The 26,798-nt window shown below is 47.3% G+C and overlaps 1 protein-coding gene across 1 annotated transcript; it reads right to left on the bottom strand.

Moving 5' to 3' along the window:
• Positions 1 to 10,966: 10,966 nt before the first annotated feature.
• P3H4 (prolyl 3-hydroxylase family member 4 (inactive)) lies at positions 10,967 to 26,156 on the bottom strand. The gene is made up of 8 exons (XM_044447199.1): positions 25,567 to 26,156; positions 20,081 to 20,230; positions 18,328 to 18,499; positions 16,061 to 16,189; positions 15,169 to 15,314; positions 13,706 to 13,789; positions 12,946 to 13,087; positions 10,967 to 12,382 (listed from the first exon to the last, which is right to left on the bottom strand). The coding sequence occupies exons 1-8, from the start codon at positions 26,095 to 26,097 to the stop codon at positions 12,369 to 12,371; spliced, it is 1,368 nt and encodes a 455-aa protein (XP_044303134.1). The 5' UTR covers positions 26,098 to 26,156; the 3' UTR covers positions 10,967 to 12,368.
• Positions 26,157 to 26,798: the final 642 nt, after the last annotated feature.

Below are 26,798 nucleotides of genomic sequence, written 5' to 3'. Positions count from 1 at the left end.
CCCTATTTTAAAGTATAGAAGGAACAAGAAAGAAACCGAACCTGCAAAGTCAATCCAATTACTGAAGAAAGGAGGAAACTGATCTTTGGTGGAGCTTAACAGTTGTAAGATATGTGCTATGATAGCTATTAATTTAGAAAGCTTTTTAAATAAGTAGTGGGGCTTCTAACTAGGCAGTAGACAAAATTATCAGAAAAGCACTTCCTCTGATAGCAAAATAAGGTGTTGACAACAGAAATGGAGCCAAGCAGGGATGCTGAGAAATAAGAACGTATCAAGTGCAAGTAATATAAGAAAACCTGAGGCACAATCCTGCCCTGAGAATGTTGCCCAAGCAGACTCAGTAGGCACAAATGTTTAGAGCTGGGCAGGAAACTGGGGGTGGGAAAGGATGCCCTGCTTTGGGTCATTGCCTCTTACAGCATCCCATTGGAGGGCATGGCCAGCTGGAACCGCTCTCCTGCTAGAAGGAAAGGATGCACTGCAACATTTGGTTGCACCGCACCCCCTTTCTCCACCAATGGGTATCAGCCATGACAGTTAAAGGGAACTTCCATGTACATCTCTGAATATCTGACACTGGAGACAATAGAGATAGGCCATCACCTTGAAGCCTTCATCACAGACACTCAGAGACATCTACCAAACTGCACTCAGAAACAACTCAATGTGCCTGAATTCTTTTATTCATGAGGTCTAGAAGCTTTTTTTTTAAAGCTGACTTCTCAATAAGCCAATTTCTATAGAAGACTGCATATGTCCTTGTTGAAAAGCTCTGCCAAAAGACCAAAATCAACCCCCCACCCATATCCCTTTAAAAGGGGTGTTTTGACAGCTAGCTGTAAAATGGGGGTGACTCTTACTATTCTACTTTCTCGAGCACCCAGAATCTCAGGAAAGGGTGGAAAAGAGGGCTGTCAGAAAAGCCAGGTCCCTCCCCAAAAGGCCACTGAGGATGCAAAAGGGCCCTTAGCAGCCACTCCCCTTTTCCAGTGAAGATCACTCATGGCTCTTGTTTTATTTGACAGCTCACCTTTTTACAGCTGTTTGTCAAGACAAGCAAAGTGAAAAATAAAGGTCTTGGAAACCACTTTGCTCAACCTCCCTGAAGTGCACCTGTTGCACTTTGACAAGAGATGTCCAGCTGGATGTAAGCTAGGCAATTTTGCCCATTTTGATCCTGTAAGTCAGACTAAATGAAACAAGAAAAGAAAAAAGGAAGGCATTTTCTTTTAAATAAAGGGGTGGTGAACAAGTGGCAGCCCCTTCGATGTGTCACTTTGAAAGGGCTCTAAAATCAGAAATCCCTTTTTGCAATCTGCAAACACAGCAGGGGGATAAAAGGGACAAAAAGTTGCAGTGAGTGAAAAAGTAAGTGCAAATGGGCTTGCAATCACATTGTCGCAAGAGCAAATTGCTTCTGCTTGCAGGGTCCCCTGGAATACCATGGGATTTTGGAGCGGGAGGGAGGGGATGAATAGCCCATGATGAGTCTATCTGTTCATTTCTTGAGTGCCATTTGGGTTGTTTGCACAACCAACCAGCTGTGAGTTAGTGCTGAGTAGGTGGCACAATGTTCAAACATACCCTGGGTATTCTTTACTCCTGTAGGATTCCAATGTACAGCACACAGACTTAGGATCCTAATTGCAGAGTTAGGATCAAATTGCCATGCTTAGCGACTCTCCCTTGCTCCCTTCTTTGTAAAATGGGAATAGTAGCCATGTTAAGTGCCCTACATCTCAGGCTGCTTGTGATAATATGGTAGAAAAAACACAAACAATTGACTTGTCGAAATAAATGAGTAACGCATTAACATCCAGAGGGGTGCTATGCCCATTGCAGAAATTAAATAAAAGCATAGTAGTGATGTCGTTATGGCCCCTGCCTTTGGTGACATTGAAAGAAGATAAGATGCATTTTGCAGAGGAGACATCTACCCATGGTAGATGCATGGAGCTTACACATGAGGGACCAGTCTATCCTTGAATACCAAATGCTCAGGTCATGCCCAATGGCATCCGAAAAGTATCTGGCCAGTCCCTTGGAAACAAGCTCCCAGTCTGATCTAGCACAGTTGTTTCATTCTCTGGAACAGACATACTGAATGACTGAGTTCAGATGCCATGATAATCCCCACTCAAGAGCTGAGCCTAGGTTGAGTGTAGGCTATTGTGGAAATCTGGGCTATCCTGGTATCTGAACTCACCTGCTCTATCTATGAACAACCCATGGTGTACCACCCAGCAACAATTTATAGGTTCTCTTCTTGTGTTGTACATGGTTAGCAAAAGGTGGGTTCAGACAACACGACAGCCCACTGTTCAACATTTGAGTATGGGTTAACATATTGTCTGAATTGAAGCCAGCCAATTTCACTACAGTGCTCATTATTCAAAACACAGCATTATACTATGCCTGGTTCTGCGTTCACCCTTTCTATAAGTGTCTTGCACTCCCCCCCGACCCTTTAAACTGAAATGTGAAGGTTGGGGGGTGGGGAAGAAATCACTCTTTAGTCTCCTGAGCTGCAAATACAAAAAGGCTTTTAAAAGTTCTTAAGAGGAAACTAATCTGGTTTAAGTGAGCTTGAACATTTGCCCTAAAGCAGCAGCACTTGATGGGGAGTTAGTCCCTCCTCCTTTCTCCCACTCAGATGCTTCGAGGTCAAGCCTTCCCCAACCTGGTGCCTGCCGGGATCATTGGACTGTGAATCCATGCTGACTGGGAGGGATAATTTTTTATACTTCAGTAGCACTCATAATGAAAAGGAAAAAAAGCGTATTTGATTTGAAAATACCAACAGCTGGTCCAGGAAAATTTGCTATTTTCTCCATGTAGCAAATGCAAACAAGCAACTGCCCAGACAATGAACAAGCCCTCCCTTACTCCCCGGAAGATCTGTGTGTGCACACGTGCGCACATAAACTGCAGAATCACAACATGCTTGGGGTCACCGGTGTTTCACTTCAGAGGTTTATGATATCTAAACTGATTTTCCAAAGAGGAAAAGTAAAATTAAATTTCTGCTCACTGTGACCCGTCATCACTCTGTCCAGGCCCTTCCCGCATCACCCTCATCAGTATTTGTCATAGTCCTGAACTATTGCTAGATTTGTCCAGTGATAAATTGTAGGGTTTGTTTTGAAATCTGAGCCTGGGCTTAGCCCTAAAACCAGTTTTCAGCACGGGGGGGGGGGGGGGATCTGATGGAACTAAAGGAAGTGAAATTGCACTAACAAGGGTGTCACAAATAATGGGCAGATTACTTTTTCTCTCATCAGCGAGTAATGGTAGCCTCTTCTCTTTGCAAAACACCGTGAGGACTTGGGAGACCAGCAATGTGGGCAAAAGCTGTGGCTTCCAGACAAGTTCTTGTCTTTCAGGCTGTAATCAGGCTGGTTGGTTTTTTTGTTCTCATCATGCGCTATTTCATTATGTGCCTGGGTAACCTGGGGAAGCAAGGGGTAGGAGGAGGTATAGCACTGGGGGACCAACAAGCCCACTGAGGAGAAGAGGGGCTAGATATCTCACAGCTGTCCCCTCTTCCGGTGTCCCCCTCCCCACCCCGGTTGGATGATTCCTGGCAGCCTCATCAGCTTGTCCTGGGCCTGGTGTTCCTGCCACTGAATGCCAGGCTGACCCAGAATAAGACCTCCCTCCCTCATCCATGACTTGATTGTGGGTGGGGGGCTGGCCTGGCTTGCATCGCTGAGACTTGGCGGGCGCGAAATGCAAGGGGTTACTCGCTCTCCACTGTGCCCTCCTGTGTACCTGGTGCGGCACCAGCATCGGCTCAAGGGCTGTGGGAGGGGGCGGTCATGGTCTGTAGGATGCAATCTCCCTCTCCAGGCTTCCTGTCCACTCAAGTGCTGGTGATGAGTGTTAGTATCTTGTGCTGGGCAGAGTAGGGACTCTGCTGGCATGCCACCCTTCTGCTTACCCAGCGGATTCCCTGCCTGAGCTGATGGAGGTGGTCTTGGACTCGGTGCTGAGGACCTCCCAAGATGATCGTTCTAGGGGATCTGAAATTTCATGCCAAGGTTGCCGTATCCAGGGTGGCTCAGGATGTCGTGGCTGCCACAATCACCACGGGGCTGTCTCAACATGCAATTGGCTCAGTGCGTGTAAAAGGACACACCCTCGATCTGCTTTTCTTGAGGATGGTGATCTGCAAGTGGGGGAATCAATCCCCTTGTCATGGTTGGAGCACTTCCTACTGACATTGAGACTTTTGGCTGCCTCTCCGCTCTGCAAGGGTGGGGAACCTCTTTAAATGCCCCTCCCACCCGAGGCTAATGGATTCTGGTGGTTTCCAGAGGGCTCTGGGGAGTTTCTGTGTGGTGTGTCTGTCTAAGCTCACGTCACTCTGTGGAATGCAGGGATGGCTTGGGTGGCGGACCTGATTGCAGCCACGCACCCTCTTCCCTTCCGCAGAGCGCAGCCAGTCCGTGGTGCACACCCGAGTTGAAGGCAGGTGCAGGAAAACCTGCACAGAGTGTGATCAAACATGGGCTGAAGCTCATTAACAAGCCTGCTCTGTGGTGGCGAGGGTGGCAAAGAGGCTGCTCTTTTCCACCAGCAGTGCATCTTCTCAGTGCTGCCCAGCAGAGCTTTTCTGGGTGGTTCATAGCCTAGTATATTTTGGGCCAGAGAAAGAAATTGTGGAGCCCTCAGTAGCTTGTTGTGATGAATTTGCATAGGAAAAAGTCGCTCGGATTTTCATGAATCACACAGCACAAATAATGCAGTTTCTCTAGCAGAGACAGCCAAAGCACCAGCCGATTTTGTTTTATCGGATGTGCTTCTGTTATTGAAGCCCAAGGATGTGGACAAGGTGCTTGGTCCAGCCTGGCCCACTACCTACATACTCAATCCCTGCCTCTCATGGCTTATTACAACCATTAAGGGATTTCTACCTGGGTCCAGGAGGCTGTAAACACCTCCTTGAAAAAGGGAGTGGTGCCAGCCTGGTTGGATTAATAATTTCTCTTTTGGATTAAAGAGGCTGCAATTAAGCCACTTCTGAAAAGGCTTAACCTGGACCCAGACAATGCTAGCAATTACAAGCCGGTGGCCAACATCCACTTCCTGGGCAAGGTGCTTGAGCAGGCGGTGGCTGAACAGCTCCAGGCTCTCTTGAATGAAACGGACTATCAACACCCACTTCAATGAGGCGTCAGGCCTGGTTTTGGAACAGGAACTGTCGTGGTCACCCTGTGGGATGACCTTTGCCTGGAAAAGATGGCAAGTGCAACCCTGTTGATTCTCCTGGACATCTCAGTGGCTTTTGGCATCATGGTATCCTTCTGGATAGGCTGACTGGGCTAGGAGAAGGAGGCACTGCAGTGCAGTGGTTCTGCTCCTACCTGGCCAGCTGATTCCAGGTGCTGGTGCTGGGGGATCATTGCTCTGTGCCATGGAAGTTATGCAGGGGTACTGCAGGGTTCTATTTTATCTCCTGTACTATCTCTGTGAAACTTCTGGGGGAGGCTACCTGGAAGTTTGGGCTGAGGTATCACCAATATGCAGATGACACCCAGCTCTACCTCTCTTTTTTATCAATCCAGGTGAGGCAAAGGCTGCTCCAAAGCAGTGTCTAAGCTTGGTAATGGATTGGATGAGGGCCAACTGAGGCTCAATGCAGGCAAGACTGAGGTGCTGTTAGTGTGTGGTTCATCTGTCCAGTTGGGTGATATTCAACCTGTTTGGATTGCACTTGGCACCTACTTTGTATTCTCTTTGGTGCCAAGTAAAAGACCTTTTGATTTTCCCAGCATTTTAACAGTTCAACTTCATTTTTTAATATTGCATTTTATTCTGTACCACTGCTTTGATTCTAAGCCGATTTGATTGCAACTGCTATTGTGGTTTTAAGTTAATTTTATCTTGCATGTGTGTTTGTGCACGTGTTTTACATTTTTCTGAACTTTTGTTACCTGCCCAGAGAGCCTCACCTATTGGGCAGTATAAAAATCAAATAAACAAATAAATAAAGTCTTCACATACACTTACCTGGGAGTTGGCCTCATTTATTCTAATGAGGTTTACATGTGAGTAGACATGAGAAACATTTCATTGTTAGACATTTATAGAGTGACCCAATGCAAAAGAGGAGAAGGATTTTCACTATCAAATGCCTTTCTTAGTGGTACTGAAAGGGGACTTTGGAAGGTGCATCTTTTCATGTACCAGTGAGGGACCTTCACCTCTACAGCCTGAATTATCAAAGGCAGTTGCCCCACTCCACAACCAGCTTTTAATTGGCTTGACCCAGTTTAATCTTCTTGGACCATGGTCACAATTGCAAGCTGCAACACCTGGTGGCAAAATCCAGCAGAATCTTTGCCACTGGTACTGAGCACCCATTGCTGTCACAGGACAAGCACTTGTGCAATTAGGAGCCACAGGACAGGGATGGGCTGCATTTCTCATGCAGTTAACTAGTACAGTTGCTGCATGGCATCCTCAAACAGGACTAGCACCTGTGCAGTCACCGCTAACTTAGGAAGGTAGACTGGCTTCACATACAGGGCTCCAGCAAGGGTAATTTAGGAAAGACGATCTATACATGCTCAGTGGCAATTTGCTTACAGGTCTTTTATTTCCTTTACATAGTCCTCTCACCTCCTAGGGTGTGGGGGGCTCCACATATGCTCAGAGGCACTCAGCCCTAGAGGCTGGAATTTTTTAAAACATACAAATCACAACTCTATTAAAGCAGGCAGGAGCCCTACCTGACTGCACTAGTCACCTAAGCAAGAGATTATAGAGACATAGGTTGAGTGTGGGTTGTTGTTAAACTGGATTATCATGTTTTCTAAACCCAACCAAGATAACAAACCATGGTGAACAACCTGGAATTCACAACCCAACAACAAACCATGGGTGAGTTCATGTGACATGAAAAGTCATGGTCAACTCTTACTTTGGTGGATCTGTTGTGTTATCTGGATTTAGCTCCAGAGCTGCTGCATGGTAGGACTCATTTTCTGAAACCACAGAAAGAATTGAGTCATGCAGACCTGGGATCACCATTTTACTATTATTGGAGTGGAGGCACCATGGAGTCCTCTGGCACGAGCAGCCACAAAAGTGGCAGCTTCTAGGCTTCCATCTCTACTGCCCTCTACACCCTAGCAACAGATGCATCTTTGCTTGCTTTACTCCTATTGGCTGAGTGATGTGACTGTCTCCGTTTACTTTTGGACACAGGGAGACAGCATGAAAATACACAGTGGCAGATGGAGGAATCTCAGCAAAACACTTTATTTCATGTAATTAAAATCTCTCTGGGGGCTGGAGCAGCTTCCCAAGTACCACACTTGGGAAGGGGGAAGGGGAACCTGCCTCAGGATCAATCAGGAGGAAGTTGTTGCAACCCACAGGCAAGAATGGAGAAAGGACAGAGGTTCTGCTTGTGGGTTGATGGGATGTGGGGCAAAGCCAGGAGGACAGAGCAAGGAGCATGGAAATCACATTGCCAGGGGAACCACCTTACTTTGGGCAGAAATCCACACATCATGAAAACAATGGCAGGTTGTTTGCCCCAGTGTGTGAAGCCAACCCATGAGCTCTCTGCATGGGGTTCTTATGGCTATGAAGCCATGGCTTGTTAATGCATCTGGGTTCAGACAACAAAATAGCCCATGGCTCAAAAAGCCATGGTTCAGCCACAAAGCCACACCCAGCCCTTGGGCATGCCCTTCGCTGTTTTTCTTCAGCAGCTACTAGGTGTGGAAGCCAGTCTTCCCAAGAACTCCCTCCCTGCCCAAATCATTCTAGTTCCCACTAGGAAGAGGTGAGTTACTGTGCTCGGAGGTGTGGGAGGCAAGAAGCTGCAGTGCATTCATGACTAGTAGCAGGTGGAGTCATCGTCTCCTGGGAGAGGCCGGGACATTGCAGGACAAAGGATGGCGAGGCTCAGCACACCTGGGCCTGCGGAATGTTCATAAAGCCGTTGCCAAGGAGTGGCCCGCAGTTGCTAGGCAGTGCTGGCAGCAGGTGGAGCCTGGCGATCATGTGACGGGCAGTAACTCAGACGGTGGTGCCAAAGGGTGCCAGGGAACTGTGGCCCGGGTGGGGCCTCTTGGAGAAACTGGAGGGGGGTGTGGAGAGCGGGAGCCACCTGCGAGACCAGCCTTGCGCAGTGCAAATGCCTGAGAGGAGCAGCCGCAAACTCCTGCACCTCATCTCTGGGGAGATGCTTTAAGCATATATCCCTTTCAAATCCAGGGGCAGAAATTGCTTTCTCCTCTGCTGACATGCATTCAGGAGCCAATCTCTCTCTCACACCCCCCACCACTTGATTTCCTTATACCTTTTGGACTTTAGACTTAATGGTTTTACCACAACCCACCTCTTTCAGTGGAAAAGTGTATTTCACTTACATCAGAATGTGATAAGCTGGCCCCTCCTGCCTCACTCTGCTAAGTGGAAAGCCTTGGAAGTCTGCCCCAAAGTCCTGTCCTGAGATTGCAACTACTTATTATAGGATCCAAACCACTGTATTCACCCACCCAAGAATCCTGCAAGGCAGATCTGTATCAAGGCAACCTGTGATCAAAAGAAAGTGGCAAGTTTAGCCAGAAAATCATACTCAGATCAGATTTGAACTCGGGTGTCCTTGGTACAACATCCTATCTGCTAGAGCAGAGGTGGAGAGAAGGCAGAGGAGCATCTACTGAGAGATCATTGAAAAAAGACATGTATGAAGAACCAGGAGTGAGTTTTGTGTGAGAGGATTTATGAGCTTGGTTCTGGTACTGATCACTAATTTCTGGGCTGAGAATGTGTGGAACGACACCCTGTTCCTTAATTCTTAGCATATTCCTGCCTACTTAAGCTTATACCTGCCTCCAGTTGGTGAACCTCAGGATTCTAGTAGAACATCCAAAGTAGTTCCCACAAGCCTGAAGTCTACTTACCTTTACCCTAGGGCCACATGCCTGGCTCAGCCTAAGCTCAAGCACCCACAGATGCCTTGCTTTGTTGAAAATTACCCATTATGCAAAATTTGATGCTCTTAACCAAAAAGCAAGATTAGAAGGTTATGTGCGTATTTGAGAAGAAAAGATTGCACATCCCTGTCTCCTTGTATTTGAATGCTCTTCACATGAACAGCTGCAATGTATGAGGAGAGCATTTGGTTCTAACTCAGCAAGAAATCTAAGGTAAAAACATTTAAATTTCTATTACTGTATCTCACAATAACAACAGCAGTAGAATTAATGGCAGCACTATTAATACAGTAAACCAACCTTCCTTGACTTCATGCCCTCCAGATATGTTAGACTACAGCTCCCATCATCCCACGCCAGCATGGGCAACAGGTTGGAAAGGTTGCACTACATGAGAAAAGCTTCTATAGCTGCTTTGTGTGAAGCTCCATGCTGCCACCTAGAGGAACGTTCAAAGAACACGCTGGAGAAAAGTTTCTGGGGGAAATGGAAGGTTAAAAGATAGCCACACAGGAATTCTGGCCATGAGCCCACCTTGCCCAGTAGTGCTGATGCAGATGGGCAGCAATGGCTCTCCAGGGTTTCAGGCAGGAAACCCCCAGCTGTACCCAGAGATGCCAGGGACGTTCCCAGAGACTTTCGGGGCGCAAGGCAGGTGCCTTGGCGCGTAGCTGTGGCCTTTCCTCCCAGAAGCAACAATGGAGTCACAGGCAGACATTTTTGCACGACAAGGCTGGGCAGACAATTTAGTTCCACTGTTTGATCAATGCAAGGATTCTGCTATTTATCAGGTCAGCAACTTTGCTTCTTTTTCTACCTCACTCAGTCTCCCCATTCCCAGCGGTTTGGGCTGCTGACACGGACTGCCTTTCTCAGCTATGGCCTGGAATGGATGCATGTTGACACTTTATTAAGGGAATATATTTTGTGCCCCGAGCACTGATGCTTACAGCCATAATTTCTAAACAAAGGCAACAAAATGGAACTCTTGCTGTCACTAATACATGTCCTATCAGAAAGCCCTTAACTTGGTAAGAAAAGAATTAACCCAGTTAATCTAAAGGAAACAATTCTTAGGGCTGGTTCACAAGTATGTGTACTTCCATTACCTGTATTAGTGCGCAGCACTCTCAGGAGGCTGTTGGGACCTTAGCGTCTACTTTGGAAATACCTGCCCTCCAGGGTAATAAGGCCCGAGAGCTATCACTTAAAATATCACACGGGGTCTTGGAGTGGCACCATGTCAGGGTGACTGTTGGAAATTTAAATGGTTTCTCCAAGTTGGCCATAGGTCAGACAGAGCCAGCCTGTCCGGACCCCCTGAAGTAGGGAGGTCCCACCAGAAAGCCACCTAAAACTTGGGACCAGCTCTGTGTACAACACTATATATAAATTGCTTTCGCTGCAGTGAACCATTGTGCCGGAAGTAATACAAAGTTCTGAGTTAGTCATACTTAGAGTAGACCCACTGCAACCAATAGGACATTGGTCAAAACTTGCTTAATTCCAATTAAATGCAAGGGATCTACCTTAACTATGATTCAAGGCACAATCACAGGCAGGTTTGGACAGTAAAAAGGTCTACAACTCTCAGCATTCTGGAAATCCTAGGACTTTTTTCTGCCTAGACATGCGTAGGATTGCATTCCAAATCTGGATTCAAATGCACATCTGTAACGTTTGATCTTCAATGGTTATTTCATACCTGCAGAGCTGCTTTTAATGGTAGAGCTTAAAAACAATCAATGCACATGTAGAATCTTGTCCAAGATTATTTTAAGTGAACTCTTGTGACCCCAGTTTTTCATTCTTTCCCATTAACCATCCGTACCTCCAGAAGCTTTATGCCATGCATTGGCAAAGCCAAACACAGGAATTACAAGGGATTTTGTATCTCCAAATTGGATCGCCAAGCTGTAAGAGAGCAAAGGATCACTGCTCTTGAATAAGAGGGTGACGGAAACAAGAACATACCCAGAAGAAAGTTGTAAAAGAACTAGAAAGTATTTGTTATTAAAATTTCACTATTTTAATCTGTAGAAAGCAAACAAATTAAATTAGTTGAAAACAACATCACAAAAGAGGCACCAGTGAAGTTTTAGAAGGCACTTGACAAGCCTATCAGTACGTACCTATTGTTTTGTTTGAGAATCAGATCAGAAAGGAGCCCAGGGCTACTGAGTTCTGCCATGCGACATGACTGATTAGCACAAGTCAGGACCAGGGCAGTGTGTGCAGGGTTGGTGCTAGGTAATGGAAGAAAAGATCTAGGGATCAGGCCCACAGGACAAAGCAAAAAAAGGTACAAATTTGCATATGCCAATTTACATATGTCTAAAACTCTTTCTAGGTATCCTTAAAGGAGTCGGCCTCCTAAGACCACCCTTATTTGAAAACAGGGATATATGAACAGGAGAGAGAAGGGCATTTGTTTAAAAAAACCTCAGGTGGATAGGTTCTGGAAGACAGTAGGAGGTAAAGCAAAAGGCCAGCTAATCCAGGAGGATCAGGTGCAACAGAGATAATCAGGACCTGTACCTTGATTTCAGGAAATGCCCATGGACATCAACCCAGGGGTTGCAGAGGAAAGATTCAGGGCTCCAGACCCAGCAGACTACCTTCTAACAGTGTCTCTGGATTTCAGAGTGTTTAGCACCGGACTGGCAAGAGTTTCCCATTCCCACTGATTAAACAAAGGCAATAACAAAAATATATTTTTCTTAATTAGCTTGCTGAATAAAGACAGAAGGGTGGAGGGAAACAGAAGTATACTATTGTGTGAAAGGAGTAAGATCAGTCCTGGTCCTAAATACACGTTCTTGACTTCCACATTTGATCAAGCTCATCTAGGTGTGCAAAGGCTCCTCTAGTGCTACCATTTTGCACCTGGCTCTAAGTTGGAGGATTTTGTGGGTCTAAGAAAAATCTACCAAGCCTGAGGTCTGCTCCTCTGTGCCTGGCAGGGAAAGGATCAATAGTTTACAACGGTCCCCTGGGACCAAGGGAGATCAACGGCACTGAAAACCCAGTTACAGATCGCCACCTTTTGGTCACGGTCACTAGTTTCCAATAGATGCCTAAGCCTGTCCACATGGCTTTTATAGAAGTTAAGCATGCTGGGACATAAAGCAGCATCTTTGATTGGCTCAGAAGCGCCCAGCTGTGGCCAGTCCAATTGGAGGTGGAATTCTGAGTTTTACACAGGAGGTGTCGAAGAGCGACTTCCCCAGGCTGGGATGCTAACCTAAGAACTAGGAGGACCTGGAGGATGAGCTTTCCACAGCATGGAGCTTCTTGAAACGCCATCAGAGGGCGCAGCTGCCCATTCCAGGCAGCCCACTTCAATCCTGGTGAGTGCAAGGGAAGAGGATGCCCCCTCTCCTGCAGGTGCTGTGAGGATCGTATCACTCACTCGAGCCGCTCTGTGAACAAAGAACATAGCGTGTTAGAATGAGCCCTTTCTCAGTCTTTGCAATTTGCACAGGGTCGAATTTCCAAAGGTGGTCAAAACATTGCTCAGGCCCTCCGGGGAAGGCATGCCACAACATGCTTGCTCACTGGTGCCCCCTGCAGGATCCATGCAGCATGCCCCACAGTTCACTGGCAATCTGCAGAACTTGTAAACGTCGGAAGAAGAGGAAAGGATGGAGAGCAACACGGCTGTGCATGCGTGAGAACATTTCCCAGGCTTCCACAGAGGACCTGCTGGACCTCTGATTTCCTGTTCCAAGCTCTTGCAGTGCTTTCTGGGAGCTGCCCAAGCTCAGAAGTCAAGCTGCACATCTGCAGAGGGATGGATGGAAAGACATACCCAGATGGAAGCAGAGGTGGTACAACGAAGACACAAAGCGGAAAGGTGGGGAGACGGAACAAACACAACATCCAACAGGAAGGGATGTGAAGAAATCCGGAAGGGGAAGGGAATACATTCAGGACTGAGCAAAGCAGGGTGAAGGGCCAGCCCTTCAGTCTTGCCATTAGTAACCTTGGTCAGCTTTGTCGCCTTTTGATTTCGGCTCCTGCCACCACTGGGACAGAAATCCCTCTTCATAATCACCAATCTCCTCAAACTCAGCATCCGATGGTAATGCTAGCTCCTTCTCCGCCTCAGCTTCACCCACCTCTCCCTTAGGAAAGAAAAATTGGTCATAAGGAAACAGCTCAAGAAGGACTTGTCTGTTACCCCCACTGCTGATAATCTGTTCCTTTGTAAAAGCACTGCACAAGTGCAAATGGGGTGCTAAAAAAGCCAACTGCCTCTGTGAGTTTCTAGTCCATATGACTCCCAAATAAGTTTGAAATAGTGTGGGTAATGCCTGGTGAAATCACAGAAACTGTGGCAAGTCGGAGGGTTTAAATATAGAATTGCACCTTATAGTGCTAATATAGTGGTAACTTTCTGTCAGTAGAACAAACTCTCTTGATGGGTCAAATCTTCCCTCCTATTGTAAGTTCCTCACATGCTCCCCAAATATGCTTTGGTGGGTTAGGGTTCTGAATGTGATAAGGTGAAATACATCTCTTCCCCACATGAGATTCTCTCCCACCCCAAAAGAAAGCAAGCCAGTGCCAGAATGGGAGTCAACCCTTTTCTATCCTACCTCTTCCTGAAACTTCAGTTAAGTTTAGAAAGAAAGAGCAAGAACTGGCCTCCAATCTTCCAGTGAGTTTCGTGGATGAACAGGAATCTGAGCTTGGGTGTCCTCCTACTGTAGCACACTAGCTCCAGTCTCCTGTGCTCTCACCTCATCATCTGGTTGGAGATACTGCTCAGAAAACTCCAGGAGCTTCTTCTGTGTGGCAGTCTGGTTGTGATAGTGCAAGGCCTCCTGGGAGTAGGGGACAGAAGACAAGGGTCAGCCCCAAGCAATGACAGAGCCACAGAAAGTATTTTCTTAGCTGGAGCCAACCTTGATGCCCATTTGCAGGGAGGCTCTGATAAGGAGACCAAATGATCCGCGCTTAGAGGCTTTGACTTACAAATGCTTTTTCTAGTTGCTAGGTTAGGACACAACTGCATCCACAATGCACCTGGAAAGGTTAGGGTGGGCGGCTTCCAGTAACTGAGTTGCAGCAACATCCAATGAAGAATGTACAGACAAGAAAGGTACTCGAGCATCCAAGATGCATCCAGCATGCAAGCCTTTCCTATGCAATTCTCCCACTTGGAGAAGGCAGCTGCAACAGCACAGCAACCCAAAGTGGGAGACTCTCTCGCTCGCCCAGATGGCATCTGGGTGCTGCAACGCACTGTTGCTCCCTGTCCACTGGATTCAGAATTCACATTCTCCACAAGGACTTGGGCTTACTCCTCATCTCTTAAATTTGTGCCACTGCATTCACACATAAGCATCCCAGACTAACCTTTCCTTCCCTCTGCTGAGTCCCCCAGATTAGATGAGCTACCTGTGGACAGGGGCCCATTTTATCATTGTGAAAGGAAAGGTGGACACTGACAGCTCAGCATAAATACTAATTATCGAACTGCACACATGCTGGATTTGGGGCTTACGTATCTTCTCTTTATTCTTTTACAGGCTGTTGGTGAGGGAGACATGGCCTGAGGACACCTTCCATGTGGCCTGCTGTATCTGTGGCAACACAGCCCCTTCAGTCCCTGCCCAGGCAAGGAGCACTTTTAAATTGTGTCTCACTGAAGAGAAAGGTGGGGAGGGAGGGAGGGAGGGAAAGAGTTGCGGGGGGAGGAGGAGGAGGTCTGGGTGGGTTTGGACCCGTCCACCACTGCACACAGCCCACAACAGATCACTTCTGAAAGAGGGTGGCTCTCAGAAACTTATGACTAAGAAGTTAGTCCATGTCTGACAAATTCTGCAGAGCTCAACAGAATCTCCATCGTTCAGGAGGTAAGGGTCAGATCCTTGCCTCTCCCATGACAAGGAGCAGCAGAGTAATATTTGTAAAGTTGCTTTGTTATTAATAATCATCATCACCATTTTTGAAAAATAGCAAGAGACACTGGCGATTGCTTCCTCCAGCACAATAGGCCTGTGAGCTTTCCAAGAATACCAGCCTACTGGAAACTAAATATGTGCATGGTCCAACACTCCTGCAACATAAGCGCCCACCAGATATTCTGGACTACAACATCCATGAGCCCCCCTCAGCATGGCCGACATGATGGGACCTGTAGTCCAGATCATCTGGAGGGCATCTGGGTGCTTAAGTCAGCCCCTGCTCCTACTCTCACCGGCCGTGGGTTGAAGTCGTCCTCTTCCAGGTGCCACCGCTCTCGATAAAAGCGATAGTAGACCAGGTTCTGTTGCATCACCTCATCTCGGGGATCAAACAGCATGTAGCTGGCCACGCTCTGTACTGCATTCTTGATATCATTCACTGCGTAGAGGATGATACACCAATTAGTGGGAAGGTAACTGGTGTGAGTAGGGGGGATTGCGCGCCAGCCCTCCCCAGCTAGGTCTACTCTTTACAGGTTTTTAGCTACAGCTCCCATCAGCCCCAGCCAGCATGGGCAATCACCAGCGATGATGGGGAATGCAGGCAGAACACTTAGAGGCCACTACTTCCGCACTCCAGGGTTAGACAAATTCCTAGATGGTGGATCTACCAACAGCTACCAGTTATGAAATCTAAACATTCAGGGATACAATGTACTATGTAATAACAGAACTCAGCCTATGAATGTGGACACATGTTGCCAGAATGGGACCATCTACCCCCATGAAGGAAGATTAAGTGGGGCTGTGGGAATTTGAGGCTTGCAGAAGTACCCGAAATAGTTAGAAAAAGATAGATTTGGGGTGAGGGGGGGAGGCTCACAAAAACAGCTAGGTAAGAATTAAGCATGTTCAGTGCCCACAGAAAGGACTGAACATCCTAGAAAAGGACATGCTTGGTTAACTGGAACCCTATACTGCAACATTTTGCTGCAGGTCCCAGTAGTTATCTTTGAACATTGGGCAATGGAAACAAACCACAACAGTAGGGCAAAAGAAGGGAATGCTGGGAAAATGCCTGCTGCCCTCATCCCAACCCAAAAGCTTCTGCAACGATCCTTGCCAGGTCTGCCAGTGGCCTGATGGTCACTCCTGCCCAATCCACCTCCTTCCCCAAGGACTCACGCTTGTAGTATGCGAACTGGAGGTAGTGGTACATCGTGGCCACGAACTTCTCCACAAAGTAGCCACCTACGTTTGGCGTTAGGTCAGCCTCACAATCCACTTTGCATTGTAGAACACTGACAAAATGATCTGCACGGAAGGTTGACAAGGGAGGGGAGAGGCGGGAGGTAAGAAAGGAAACAGATGATGAAAAATCTGCCTTTTGGCTACTGTCAGACAGTCAACAAAGTTTGGAGATGATCTCCTCTTTCATGGCCATTTATGTTGTATCGCATAGGCCATTTCTAAGCCTATTTTCTCAGATGCAGTTCTCAATCTTTTTGCAATATTCATTTCTGCAGAGATGCTTCTGTATCCCCTTCTCATGTTTTCAAAATTCTGGGTGAACTTCTACATACATCCACCTCCAAGACACCTCCACCTCCAAGACACCTGTCCTGCTCCTTGGAATAATTCTGGGTAGACTCTCATTTAATTTTACTTTCTGCAAGGATGGAAGCACTCACTGTTTATGGAGCATGTTAACAGAGATATTTGATTATGTCACAATGAAAATGCATACTTGCACATAAAGGACGGACACTACAATGTTAATAACCAATGTCCCATTGCTAATCATTTCATGGCATGATAGATCATAGTATTTAATTTATACTGCACACACTTTTCATTTATTACAACCACCCTTCTGTTCCAGAGTTGAGCCCTGGCCTGGAAAACAAGGTCTGGAAGATGAGCTCTAAGAAGATCCTCCTTTTAAAAGTGGGGCACCTGAAATTTTCCTCAACTAAAAATGTAGGTAATGTATAGCAGAAATGACAAGGATGCACAAAGAGGTCAGGGGAAAGTCAGAGGCTGGAGAAACAAAAAGAACAAGATAGTTTAAAAAGAAGATGTAAAAGAGGAGAAAGTGTTTTAAAAGATAAATCAGTTGTGCATACATAACCTATCAGCTTATTTTCTCTGGATGATTTCTTCCTTATGAAAATTATGGGGAGAAATTTCCTGGAGATCTCGGGCCAGGGATGAATAGACTTTAGGCTTCTGGAATCTACAAGGCCCCCACGGTCCAGCAACCCGGTGATTCAGAAAGGCAGAGACAGAATTAAGGAATAAAATGCTGTTTGGCACACACAGGATTTGGGTTTAGCAGGTCTGGGGCATTTGCACAAACCTTTTCATACAGCAAATCTGTTTTCTGCTTTTCCACAGGTAGCAGCACCAGTGAAAATCAGAAACCCTACTATTGCCAATCACCAAAAGAGCTTCCAGTTGGTCCTGATCTACCTTCTGCCCACTGCCAACCTGTGCTCAGTGGCCGGCAGTTGGTGCTACTGCCTCTGACACATTTTTCTAGCTCCAGAGAAGCTGGTGGCTGGCCACCGCAGGTTCATCCTGATGCAACAGGGGTGGGAACCTGTAACCCTCAAAAGGCTGCCAGACCGCAAGTCCCATGATCCCTCACTAAGGTGGCTAAACTGGCATGGGCTGATGGGAGCTGCAGCCCAACAACTTCTGGGGGGTCACATGTTCCATCTCCAAGAGGATGAGGTGTGGTGGCCACGTCTTCATTTTAAGGCAGTCCCTTATGCCAATTGAGGCTGTCAAGGGCCCCTGACATGGGTGCTCATGGGGGGGGCGGGCTGCCACTGGAAAAGGAAATAGTTGAGAAGCCTCAGTCATTCCATTTGGATCTCTGCCTTATAAATCCTAAAATCCATTGTGTGAAGTGCGTGGAAATGGGCAGATTAGAGAAATGACAGGGTGTGACTGTCCTAATCCCACCCAATCAGAGCAAGTATTAAAGGACACAGGTTCAAGCTGTGTTAAGTACTTAGAAAACAACAAACTTTAAGCTTTATGCTTATTTAAAAGGGGGCATTTGCACTCTGTGAGTGCTATCAATGGCAACAAGAGATGTGCTTAATTACTTAATGCCAAACAGGATCTGGTGGGTGTTTTTTAGAGGGACACTAGTAGATCAAAGCAGGCTCAAGGCCAGCCGAACTGAGAATATAACACAACTTGAAAGCACGAAATATTTCTGCAGCTTCACTCATAGTCTTCACTGTGTTGCGTGTTGTACTGTTGTATCACTTACAAAATTAGGAGGTTTCTCTGCCTGTACAAGCAGCATATTTGATGTATGAAACTGCTGACCACCAGAAAGGACAAGAATTAGGAGGGATCATCACTCCCACTTGTGCAATGGTTGCTTTGCCTCCACTGCCCATAGTTTGTCAAGATGGCAGCCTCTCTGCCCTCACCTGCAATGGCTGGGTAGAAGTCCTTAAATTCACGAAGTTCATAGCTGCCTTCACAGCCAGCCAAGCAGTTCTCATAAGCCTTGTAATAATCGGACAGCGCGTGCTCCATGTCGGTGATGCTGTTCCGGAAATCCCCACTGTTATACAGTTTCACTGCTCGCACAAAAACTGCCTGCACGCAGGGAAAGGGAAGACAGCAGATTAGGTTCAACAAGGTGTCCACAAACATGAAGTTAAGAATTGCCACGCTGGGTGAAGTGCACCTGGCCAACCCGCTTGGTGTTCTCACAGATGCTCAGCAAAGTTCCTAAGAGGGGCAGCGATGGAGGCATCCCTCCCCTCCTGCTAGTTCAGCTGCAGCTGGCACTCGGGGTACAATTCTGCTGCTTGACCCCGGAAGCATCTAACAAACCAGTACACCAAAGCCAACAATTCTGAAGGCAATGAACCCTGAAAGAAGGGCCCAAAACAATCTTACCAGCAGTGACAATAGAGGCTACTAACATGAGCAGAGCCGGCTGGAGCCGGGGAGTCAGACTAGATGGTCCAGGAGATCCCTTCTGACTCGCTCTGAGTCTGTGTTTGGGTGTTTCTATGTTGCCTTTTCTCATTCAAAATGCTGCCATTTGCTGTTTACGGGCATAGTGTTACGCATGCATTACATTACCAATTTTATGCCTGTGTCAGTGGCTATCTGGTTACCTGAAGGAGTGCTTACATCCATATATGCCCAGCTGCCCCCTGAGATCGGCGGGAGAGGCCCTTCTCCAGGAGCCCTCCGTGAAAGAAATTAGGAGGGGGGTTACTCGGAGGAGGGCTTTCTCAGCAGTGGCACCTAAGTTATGGAACGCGCTCCCCAGAGAGGTCCGCCTGGCGCCGTCGTTATTTGTTTTTCGGCGCCAGGCGAAGACCTTTTTATTTAAGCAGCATTTTAAATGTTAATATTATTGAATTTTATTTGGCCAGGGTGGCTTATTTCATTCTAATGTATACATTTTAATTTTTATTTATGTGAATCTAATTTATTGTTGTAAGCCACCCCGAGGCTTCGGCGAATGGGGCGGCATAAAAATGTTTAAATAAATAAATAAAATAAACCATAGGATGGCACAGACTGTTTTGTCTGAAGGAAAGAGCAGTGTCTTTGCAACAACAGTGGTTTCTAAACTCATAATAATATAAGAAAAGCTGGCCTGGTGAGCTAACATCTATTTCCAAAACAACTCTGAGGCATGAGTAAGTGACCAAAGGGGCCATTTGCTCAGAGAGAACGTTAAATGTTACCCTCGCCTGAAGAGCAACATTTCTCTTTCAAAATACAACATTAACTCCGGGAATGTGGAGAGCCAACACCTCTAGCACATTAGAGATTTTTGCACATGTGGTTTTGAAAAGAGCAAGAGAGGATGGCACTTGTGTCTGCTGCCAAAGAAGAAAGCAATCCCTCCGAGATAAAACAAACATTGGCAGAATGCTTTCTGGTATATTGGGGGGGGGGGGGCAAGGAAAGAAAAACCACACACCTTTTAGGACAGTCTTCCTGAACTGGATGCCTTCCAGATGTTTTGGACCACAACTCTTTGAATTCCTGACCGTTTGTCATGCTGGCAAGGGCTGACGGGAGTTGCAGTCCAAAATATCTGGAGGGTACCGGATCAGGGAAGACTTCTTTCAGGCCCTGGGCTGAAATCCCACCCCAGGGTAATCAGCTTCCCCCTCCTGCAGTGCTGCAAGCACCACTTCCCCCCTTCACCTCATATGGCTGTGCTTCCAGGTCCACGAGGTACTCGTCCACATCCACCATGGTCCTGTAATAATGCAGGTACCTTTGGGTCATCTCATGCTTGGGATTCTTCTGCAAGTACGTATGAGCAGCTGAGACGGCTTTCTCAATCTTATTCGTCTGGAGAATGCACAAAAAAGTAGTTTAAGGCATCAATTTTCCCTGGCCCAGGCCGGGACTTACTTTCAACCCAAACAGGTCCCCCCTTGTTATTTTTTATCTTGTATTTGTATTGTGGGAGAGCTGCTGTTGCGACCTGCCTTAGCTCAGGCCAAGGCGCAGCAACCCGTCACTTGAAGGCCAGGGAGTGAAGGTTCTACATGAAATCAACCAGTCCAAGGGAGTGGACTACATAACCCCCCCCCCGAAAGAAGAGTGGGTATAAAGCGGTGGACAGCCCCAGCACCACCAGGTCTCCGAGAGCTCTTGGACAAGACACCCTCAATGGCCCCCCCGCAGGGAGTCCTGCCTTGTGCTCCTCTTCCGCCTGCTCGTCACTGCCCTCGCTTGACTGGCAGAAAGCTGAGCAGGAAGGCTGCAGGGTCTTCTGCACCCCCTTCCCCCCACTGCTGTTGTCTGGGCCAGAGCAAGAGGCAGGTGGGCAAGTGGGCTGCAGAGGTTAAAAAAGGCAAAACAGGAGCCACTCCAGGGCGGGTCCCCTCAGCCGCTGCCCAGCCTGCTTTGCTTTGATGCCCACCCTCACTGCAGATGCTGCAATGCCTAAACGGATCCGTGCTTAATCACACCTACATGCAGATTGAAAAGCCCCAGTGAAATCAGCAGGTCTTGTTCACACCCAGCTATGTGAAGAACTGGGGGGAAATGCAGCCTCTGTAAGGCCCCCTCTGCCACAGAGTTCTCCTGCACGAACCTGCACTACAGTGAGCGAGAGGGAAGACCAACATCCATTTAGATGCATGCAAAGGAGGCAGCTTGGTGAGGAGGATTTCCTGGGGAAATGGTGGCCCAGGGCCTCAAAATGTCCTGTGCAAAGACTCAGTCCTGGAGCCTACACTGCAGCAATAACAGCTGTAATTCTGAGCGTGCACGGACTGCCTCCTTTTCTCACTGCCGGTTCCTAATAGCACACGAGGCACAACCCAGGCTTGATGCTCAAAACTGCAACCTAGTGGAAAGTTCCAATGACAATATCTAGCATACTCTCAGAAGTCAGAGAAGTAGCTTATGTATGTATGTATTTATTATATTTCTATGCCACCTTGTTTCCCACAAGGAATCCAAAGCGGCTTACACAATCCCCTCTTCCTCTTATCCTCATAGCAACCCTGTGAAGTAGGCTGAGAGTCAGTGACCAGCCCAAATTTACCCAGTGAGCTTAATGGCTGAGCAGGGACTAGAACTTGATCTCCTGAGTTCCAGTCTGACTCTCCAACCATCATACTACACTGGAAGAAATGCATGGTCCTCCACTTGGGTTTCTGCGATTTTACCAATCATCATCCAGATTGCATGTATATCCTGCCTTCTTTCCTCTTGTGAGGAATCCAAGGAGGCTTCCATAACTTAATTTTATCCTCACAGCAACAACCCAATGAGCTGGGAATGAGTGACTGGCCCAAAGTCACCCAGTGAGTTTCATGGCTGAGTGGAGACCAGAGACCAGATCTCCCAGGTCCTCAGTCCAACACTCTTAAGTATTACACCACACTAGCCCTCTAAGCCATAAACTTCTAAGCCTGTTTTTGAGTCCTAAAGACTAGCAACTTGCACTTTCCCTAAAAATCAATCAATCAGTCCAAGATTCTCAGAGCATTAAATTCTGCATGCATTACTAAGACCAATAAGTGAGTTCAGGGAACAGAAACCAAATTCCAACCGCCTGCCTTTTCAGAGCTGACTTCCATCACCATTTAAATGAGAGTCTCTGAGTCAGCTCTGTGGATTAGCCAGCCAAGTCATCTGTCAAAGTCAGCATTTTCTTTGCAGCCTATCCTGGGAGTCCTGGTGAAGCATTTGCCTCTGATATTTGCATTCCCTCATCAGCAGCTTTTACGAGAGTCTGCTGTGCTCATCATGGTGTCGGATGCCAAGATGCTCTGTTGACGTGGGAGGGAAGGAAGGAGACTGCTGGACACGTCTTGTCTTCTGCTCCGAGGCAAAGAAAGGGACCAGTGTATTCGGGATGAGGCAGAGCACGGGCAGACAGCCTTCTATACGCTGACTTTCCACGATTCTCCCTTGTGCCATTTGGTGCTGCTGGGGAGCAGCACATGGATTTTCAGGGGTCAGTTCCTGCCTACACTCTTTAGCAAAGGCCAACCTCCCTGTTAAAAACATAACAACAGTATTTGCATATATTTTCTGGTACAATTGTTTTGAGTAGTTTTATTTTTATATGGGTATAATTGGACTTTGCAGTACAAGAAAGACCACAAATGGCTATTATCTGGAGTCTGGAAGGGCAGCACTAGAAAGGATGCTGGGTTTTAGTTTTACATTTAGAGGAAGCAAGTTCCTAGATCTCATTATGGAAACTTTTGCTCGTACTGTGAAAGTTCAATTATAACCATATAGATTTCTTGACAACACTGGTTGCTTGACTCATCAACCAACATTGGTTCATTGGTTGATGAGTAAAGGAATAGAATTCAGCTGCAGTGACTTCACCCGCCTTGCGCTTTCATCAGGCTTCCTTGAGCACATAATCTACATACTCTTTGGGGTGGACAGCAGAGCAGGCCCGGGAACTCCGAGCCTACTCACCACTTTTGTAGGTTCGGCCTGGCTACTATTACTTCTGGATTTATCTACTATGCTACTACTTGTGCAACCTGATGCTATGGCTGGGGGTGCGGATGCTGCCCCTCTCCCCAGCAACGGCCTGAGACAGTAGTCTTACTTTGCCAGAAGACGGGACACCCTTGAACCGAGGTTTCCTTACAAGAGGGGGAAAGGCAGGATATAAATGCAATATAATAATAATAGTCTGCACAACTCAAAAACAAAACAGCCAAGTTTCAAAATACGATGGCAGAACAAGCAGAAGTTCAAGACAGGGAAAAACCCTCACAGAACAACCTCCATGTGTTGTCCAGAATGTAGCCAGCATGATGGAAATCTGACTGGAAGAGACCAAATGTTCGCTAAGAGAAACTGGGGCCACAAAGAGGCCATTTTTAACAGTTCTACACATGGCAACTACCTCCATGGCGCTGTTTGCTCCATGGAAAATGCTTCCCCTTCCTCACCCCACCAACCTGTTAGGTCTCAAGTCTCCAGACCATCTTGTGTGCACAAGTGCTGCATGAAACAACACTCCTCTGCCCAAAGGACTCCATGGCTAATCTAGCATCTTTGCCATCATTTCTGTATGTGAACAAAGTCTTAAATAGCCTCAGAACTTCACAAAGGAAAGGCAATCTGCCAAGGAATAAGAGGTCCAGAGAGGTTCGGGAGAGAATCCGCTCTCTTGTAACTCTTTCCATCTTGTTCCACTTGAGAAAGCCAGAAATCTGGATGCCGAGGACGTGGCATTTGAGTGCCTTTGGTACAGGAGGGCCAGGGGGGAACTACCTCATTGATGAAAGAGGTGGGGGAAGGGGGGGGGGAAGAGGGTAGGTGTGGGAAGAAGATGCAGGCAAAGGCATTGCTTGCTCACTTAAAATCTATCATAGAGGCCCAGATTTAAAGGGCCAAGCCAGATTAATGCAGATTAAGGTACGTAAAGGGAAGGTAAATGAAAATGAGGCAAGCTGCAGCAGGGTTGGAAAGCACAGACAGGAAATACTTGCATTTTGCTCAATAGACACAAAGAGGATCGCTTCACACATCACAAGAAATCCAGGATGGAAAATGTGTTTGCATAGGAATTTGCATGAAAATCCCCATATATTGCCATGTTCCACAAGCATGCAAATTGGCGTTTTTGCTTCAATGAACAAAACAAAACTCCCAAATGGAACATAAAGGTGATCTACACATGTTGTATAAGATGCAATCCTGGCACAGAAATTTTGGAAGGGACACTGGATTTTGAAAGGAACACAAACTCTTTTCAAAGAATGAGCAGTGGCATGCCAAGAGTTGGCTGACAGTCCAGCTACTGAAACGGATGGAGCTGAATCTCGCTGAACTAGGGTCCAGTGGCAGTAGCTGGATTGTGCAAACCAGAGACAAAGTTCCAAGCAAGGGGAATTCTTCTGAAGGAACTTCATATATGTCAACGTCCATATTGGAAGAATTATGCCTCTTGCACATCGAGCAGGGTAGAGTGATTTGAGGCCTTCTGAATGTTTAGCTTAGAACTTCCTCAGTCCTTCACTGCTGGCTGTGTTGGCTAGGGCTGATGGGACCTGTAGGCCAACAACATCTGGAGGGTCATAAGTTACCCACCCTGATGTAGCTTACCAAGTATATTGCTTATGCACTTAGGTATTTTACTCCAAAAGTAAACAGTATACATGTGCTAAGGTATCATAACAATTTACATCTCCCTAGGTGTGATCATAAACATGACAATCTGAATGGAAAACCACACATGCACAGAATTTTCATTCAGTGAATACGGGGAAATCACCACCTGAATAGTTTCCTTTGTCCGCGTCAACAGAGAACACAAATACTGATAGGTGCAATCATCAAATGTGCCAAAGGGTTTATATGCACAAAGAAACCCATAGGGCCTAGCTACACCTTACCTTAATGTGTATCAATAACAGCATGAGTTTTAAAAATGAAGTGTGCAAGCATATGCAGGAAGTGATTGTAACTGGCATCACACTGAGGAAGGAGGGCAGTTCAAGCTTCCTTCCCCATGGAAAATTTTGGTAAAGCTGGTCCCTCCCTGAAGCAGCAATGAGCAGTAGGAAAAAAATCGTATCCCCACCAAAGTCTCTTGCTGTGCAGTGGAGAAACAGCAAAGTAGAAGCATCCCGCTCACATCAGGGATCGGACAACTGTGGCTTCTCTTGGGCTACCTTCTCCCACCTTCTCCGGTCAATGGTCATGCTGATGGGAGCAACAGCAAGATGGTCACAATTGCCCACTCTGTTCTTAAACTGTATTAATTGCAACTTGGGACTCGCGACCACAAAAGCTCTAGGAGTTATCTGCTGGAAAACTGAAGCCAAGCCCAAGCCTATGTTCTTTGGAAATATAGATGTGGCTCATGATACTAGAATACTATGTAGGCCCCATGCTCTTTGGCTAATGTGGTAGCCTCCTCTGGTCAGCGTTTCTTTTCAAGAGGGGGACATGTTGCTCAAGGCTAGATCTATCTGGAAACAGCACCCTCAGCTTCAGAAACTTTTTCACCTGATCTATAAGCACTCTCCGTGGCTAATCAGTAGCAAAGGAGCACTGTTCCAACTCAAAAGTACTCCCATCTATTCCAAGGTTCAGCCCTGGCATGTGCTTTCAGTACCCCGGAGCAGAAGGAGGTGCCAAGAAACCTGCTTCACAGGAGCCATCCATCCTTCAGGATGGCCCGGGCTCACCTTGAAAAGCGCGTAGTGCAAGTACTGGTAAGGCGTGCGGCGCTGGAAGTCACGCAGGGTCTCGACCGGCGGGTAGCTGAGCTGAAAGACCGGCAAGCTGCGCTTGCACCTCCGCAGGCAGGCGGCGCGCTGCAGGACGAGCCCAAAAAGCTCCATTTCCCGCAGCCACTCCGCGCCCGCGCCCCCTGCAGGCTCCGCACGGCCCGCGCCGCGCCGCGCGCCCTCTGCAGGCTCCGTGGGGCCGGCGCCCTGGGCGGACGTGTCGCTGCCCGCGCACTCCTTGTGGCAGTGAGCCTCGCTGTCCCGGAGCAGGCGGTGGAGGCGCAGGCTCGCTTCCAGGTAGCGGACCGTCTCCTTCCAGCTCTCGTTCTCGTACTGCTCCAGCGCGTACGCGTAGGCGCTCTGCAGCGGCATCAGCTCGGCTTCAGGGAAGCCGCGGAAGCTGTATTTTTCGTACTGCGCCTCGCCTTGGCGCGCCAACGCAGCCAGTAGCAGGAGAGGGAGCAGGAGCCCCCGGCTTCTGCGCTCCATGCCGTTCCTGCAGCCGGCGGCTCGCCTCTCGAGGATTGCCCGGCCTCTTGGAGGCCCATCAGGAGTCTCCGGGAAGCAGGGGGAAGGAAGACGGAGGCAGGCCCAGACGGATTCCGCAGGGTCTTAGTGCAGTCCCTGGAACGAAGAAAGGCCGGCTTCTCCGCCCGCTCCTTCCCCCCTCAGGAGTACTCGCGTTATTATTTTTTTAAATTCCATGCAGAAATCGAGCTTCATAAACTGCATGTGATGATCCCACACGGCATGAGCTGATATATTCCAGAGACTAGCCCCTAGTGAGTTGGCACTAGCTGTGGGAGGCATTGATTCTGGACGCATCTTCTCTGCAGGCTTCCTGATGGATACCATATATTCTTACACTGTCTTTTTTATTTATTTATTTATAACATTTTTATGCCGCGCCCATCGCAAAAAGCCTCGGGGCGGCTTACAAGGAAGATAAATAAACATAGAATAGAATAACATTAAAAATTGGGAGTATCTCGGCCATAATTTAAAACCAATAAATAAAAACAAATTAACAATTAAAATATCGTTTAAATAAAAAGGTCTTGGCCTGGCGCCGAAAAACAAATAGCGACTTTTGAGAAGTTTAAAACGGTCATCAACAGAAAAACATAACTGCATCCAATGGGAAGACAGAAAGAGCCACAAAAAACAAGATTTAAAGCAATACTGCCAGG

This window comes from Varanus komodoensis, unplaced genomic scaffold (assembly GCF_004798865.1).
Source record: "Varanus komodoensis strain SLA01 unplaced genomic scaffold, ASM479886v1 scaffold50, whole genome shotgun sequence".
Lineage (NCBI taxonomy): Eukaryota > Metazoa > Chordata > Lepidosauria > Squamata > Varanidae > Varanus > Varanus komodoensis.
The sequence above is the reverse complement of the archived record's forward strand: the minus strand, read 5'-3'. Positions and strand labels throughout refer to the sequence as shown.